This window comes from Dicentrarchus labrax, unplaced genomic scaffold (assembly GCF_905237075.1).
Source record: "Dicentrarchus labrax unplaced genomic scaffold, dlabrax2021, whole genome shotgun sequence".
Classification (NCBI taxonomy): Eukaryota; Metazoa; Chordata; class Actinopteri; family Moronidae; genus Dicentrarchus; species Dicentrarchus labrax.
In genome coordinates this window covers 22,414,591-22,418,627 of record NW_026136710.1, presented here as the reverse complement: position 1 = coordinate 22,418,627, position 4,037 = coordinate 22,414,591, and the positions used below count along the sequence as shown (strand labels likewise).

General features: G+C 39.1%; 1 protein-coding gene across 1 annotated transcript; it reads right to left on the bottom strand.

Moving 5' to 3' along the window:
• Nucleotides 1–2,563: 2,563 nt before the first annotated feature.
• Nucleotides 2,564–3,759, bottom strand: lyz (lysozyme). The gene is made up of 4 exons (XM_051413564.1): nt 3,450–3,759; nt 3,075–3,233; nt 2,781–2,859; nt 2,564–2,685 (listed from the first exon to the last, which is right to left on the bottom strand). Exons 1-4 carry the CDS (start codon nt 3,574–3,576, stop codon nt 2,619–2,621), a joined length of 432 nt encoding a protein of 143 aa, XP_051269524.1. The 5' UTR covers nt 3,577–3,759; the 3' UTR covers nt 2,564–2,618.
• Nucleotides 3,760–4,037: the final 278 nt, after the last annotated feature.

Genomic DNA, 4,037 nt, shown 5'->3' with positions numbered 1-4,037 from the left:
TGAGTTAAAGCAGCAACGAGGAGCCGCCCACGAGCTCCTGCTGTTTCTCAAGCTCACTTTTTCAACTGTTTGGGTTTTTGACCGTGATGCACAGTATGCTGACTACAAAATAGAGAAATGATTAATGATGAGTAGGAGTAGGAGAGTTTATTAAGTTTATTATTATGTCCCATTGAAATGACAGTGCATCTTTAGCTTTTGTAATGTGACACATTTCCGACTAAATATGTGAGAGTTTACTGTAGTTGTGAGAGATTTCACAAGAAGTTCAGGGAATTGATTTGATTGCACAAAAGTGGGTGTGACTTAGCAACCATGTTCAAGCAAGGATCTACTTTACTTGTGAACCTAAATCTCACCTCGTTCTGTATGTTACTACCCTCAGGAGCGCCAGAGCAGTGTGGAGTGGGATACAAAGAGAAATTAATGAAATGGGCCTTTTCGAAATGTAAATTTTTTGCCACCTGAGAGCAAACCAAAACACTAATGTAAGCTGAAAGATACTAAAACACTCTGTAAAGCTTAGAGGAACCATTGATCATGTACAAATATTATTTAGGGCAGCTTAAATATAGGGTTAGGGTTTAGAAAATCCATTGTACACAAATGTGTGTGTGTGTGTGTGTGTGTGTGTGTGTGTGTGTGTGTGTGTGAGAGAGAGGTGTGTCTGTGTGTAATCATGATTTGTTTTGGTTATTTTTACATATGATGGACCTCTTAAATTATTATTAAACTTTTGGTTTCTGGTTTGTTTGGTCTCAAAATAGCAAAAATGCTAACGTGACATTTAGCTTAGGAAATAGCTGCTGCTCATTTATATTAAGAAACAAACATCTCAGCAATCATGTGACTGTTGGAATTAGTTGACAGTTAGTTGCTATGGAATAAAATTCATGTCAGAACAAAATGTCATCCATGTTATTATAGTATAGTATAAATCATTTACTGGTAAATGGTGTTTCAATTCTAGCCAGTTTGCCAGAAGAAATTTGCTAGTGTAAACCTCACAGATACAGTGTTCCTACTCTACAGATGAGCATTTTTAAATTAATACTCCAGATGTTTACTCAGATTTATTCACTGACAGGAGATTTTGTTACCAATCCAGATTGTGTCATGTGATCTGTCCATTTGCTCCTCTCCAGGTCTGATAGAACTGATGCTGGCAGTATCTACACTAACCTCTTTAGAAGCCGCCATTGTTGTTTTCGAGGAAACAGTTGCTTCTCACACTCTTCGTCACACACACCTAACTTTAAACCACACCTGTAGCTGCCAGTAGTTCCTCAAAGTACACTGATTGGTCCGAACCACTGTGTTTGGACACAAATGCATAGCAAGATGGATTCTCACGTGATCTTGCTAGTGGTATTGGTAAAAATGTTCTTCTTCTGTCTAATCTCAGTAGGTAGAGTTTAATTACCTTAATTATAATGACTACAATTGTTAAACAATGGCCAATTTATAGTTTAATGGTTTCAATTTCTTTCTAAGGGGGGCTTTTATTGTCTTTAATCAATGTTGACAGCAGAGAGGGGATGACATGCAACAAAGGGCCACAGGTTGGAGTCAAACCTCTGGCCGCTGCAGCAAGGATTTAGCCCTGGCACATGGGACACCAGCTCTACCAGGTGAGCTACCCCAGCAGCCCTTAATGGTTTACATTTCAAAGCATGTACCTAAGGGCTTTATGGGCCTCATGCACAGTCGTTTTGGTTGTCTCATCCTTAACCTGTGTGGTTTGCTTGTTCTAGTGTTTCAAGTCAGATTCCCCAAACTTTCTTGCTTAAATTATGTGATTTGAAGTTGATCAATGATCAATCATTAGCTATCTAGTTAGCAGGCTAGTTAACTGGCTAGTTGTTGGCTAATGATTGGTGTATATTTGCCTGCTAGTTAGCTAGTGTTTTGGTTACATTGGCCAACTTATGATATTGACTAAATGTTGCTCTTATCTTTTAACCATCTTCAAAATGTGGTTGTCTTTTCAACTAGCACATAGCATATAAGTACATGAAAGGAGAAAGTTGATCAAGGTTCCAAAAGGGGCAGGACTTAGGAAAAGTCAATTATAGTACAGTTAAATGTATTTGCACTATTACTGGCACTTTCCTTTATTTTTGACTGAAGTCAAAAATAAGGTCATATTTGGAATCATATCTTTCATGTGCACAGTAAGGCTACTACAGCTACTTACTGTGATCATTATTGCAGTAAGACTGAAATGACTGGAACTTGCCCTTGTACCCTCTGGGGCCAAATGATCCCTTCAATGTTTTAACATTCATGTTCATTTAACAACTGTCATTAGTGGAAATCAACATTTTAAAATGAGCACAATAACAACAAATAAAAGTTGAAATCAGCTCAATTCTCTTCACAGACTACATATTTTAGTAAAGAATAAACTGATGACATAGAAAGTAACATTTTGAATTAACTTGATTTGAATTTGACGATGGCACTTGATTTCATCTACACTTTTAGTAACTGTGTTTTACTCCTGTCAGATCAGACATACATCAGACATACAAACAGCAGAAACATTTTAATCCACTGCAGCTGAACATTGGAGAATTTTATTATGCTGATGACACTGTCCTGCTTCCATGTGTTGATTAAAGACCACATCCTGCCACATAGGAGCTCAGGTCGCGGTTCTGGCAGTAACGGCGCCAGGCCACCCTGAAACCAGACAAAAGGACATAACTCATCTCTCCATACGTGAAGGTATGTGCAGTGATTACAGTCTGTATCTGAGTCACATGGTTAGATCTTACCAGGCTCCAATGCCGTTGGGATCCCTAACGACGCGTTTGGCACATTTGATTGCCACACTGACATCATTGGTCAGAAGCTCTATGAAAAAATACAAATTTGGATTTGAATGATGATTTACAAAGTGGACATTAATAGAACTGCAATTATATGGAGTCATTTCTAATCACTGTTAATATTATAAACACTCCTATTGACTATTTTAGCTTCAAAGCAGGACACAGCTGGACTTGTGAATAGAACTTGCGCCACAGTTTGTGTAGTTAAAGCTTTGGGTGTGGTGGTTTGTCACTGACCGCTGCACTGGATGCCGCATGCATTCGACGTAGGGGTGAGGCCATTATTACACCACCAGCGACTGTTGATCTGGAAGATGCCGTAGTCAGTAGATCCATCAGTGTTGTGGTTGATGGCTCCGGTGTTATAGTTCGACTCATGCTGGGTCAGACAAACCCCTGCAGAGGAAACAGAGCCACGTATAGACCACCTGATAGAACAATGTCAGACATCGAAACCTGCAGACAACTTTTGTCTGAAAGGTCAACATCAACATTATAAAGCAAAATGCTGACTTGATGTTTCACCAGAATGAATGCAAACCAATTTCTTGATTTACACATATAAAAAATGGAAAATTGACATAGAAATTTTGCTGTGAAGCTGATACTCACAGTTGGCCAGGCTGTAGCCATGGTAGCCGTCCATCCCATTATTCTTCAGCACTCGGGCCCATTCACAGCGCTGGTAGGTTCTTGCGTTGGCCAAAGCCACAAAGAGGAGAAACACCAGACTTCTCATGATTGACTCTCTGCTGGACCGAATGTTTCCACAGCTGCTGCTGAAGGTCCTTTTATAGTAGTGAAGCTAAGCTGAAACTGCTGTGGCTGCTTTGTCTCACACTAACTTTATCTTTTTTTGAATGTCGTCCAGTTTCAACAAAGCTGTTGATAGAGGTGGAGACTTTACTTTTCACTCAGTTTGAATCCAGGATTTGTTGTTTGAACTTTGATTTGTTTGTTTTCAGGCGGAGTGTGTTATCAGAAAGATATGGACAAGTCCTGGTGGAGCTCTGGCTCAAATTCCTCTGCGGTGATAAAAGAGCGATAAAAAGATAAAAAAGCTGATAGGAAATAAAATAATAAAAAGCCAAGTAATTATTATTGATCTAAAACTGTCAGAAAAGTGTCCTCAGGAGTTTGGTAATTTGGAATGAGTATGCACAATTCAGACTAACTGGAAACTACCAAAAACACTACACA

What these genes read in the sequence shown, in the direction of transcription:
- lyz (XM_051413564.1), bottom strand. Translation starts at nt 3,576, where the DNA reads ATGAGAAGTCTGGTGTTTCTCCTCTTTGTGGCTTTGGCCAACGCAAGA. An exon ending in ATGCGGCATCCAGTGCAGCG is followed by an intron (nt 2,860 to 3,074) that starts GTCAGTGACAAA and finishes ATTTTTTCATAG; the next exon opens with AGCTTCTGACCAATGATGTC. An exon ending in CCCAACGGCATTGGAGCCTG is followed by an intron (nt 2,686 to 2,780) that starts GTAAGATCTAAC and finishes GTCTGGTTTCAG; the next exon opens with GGTGGCCTGGCGCCGTTACT.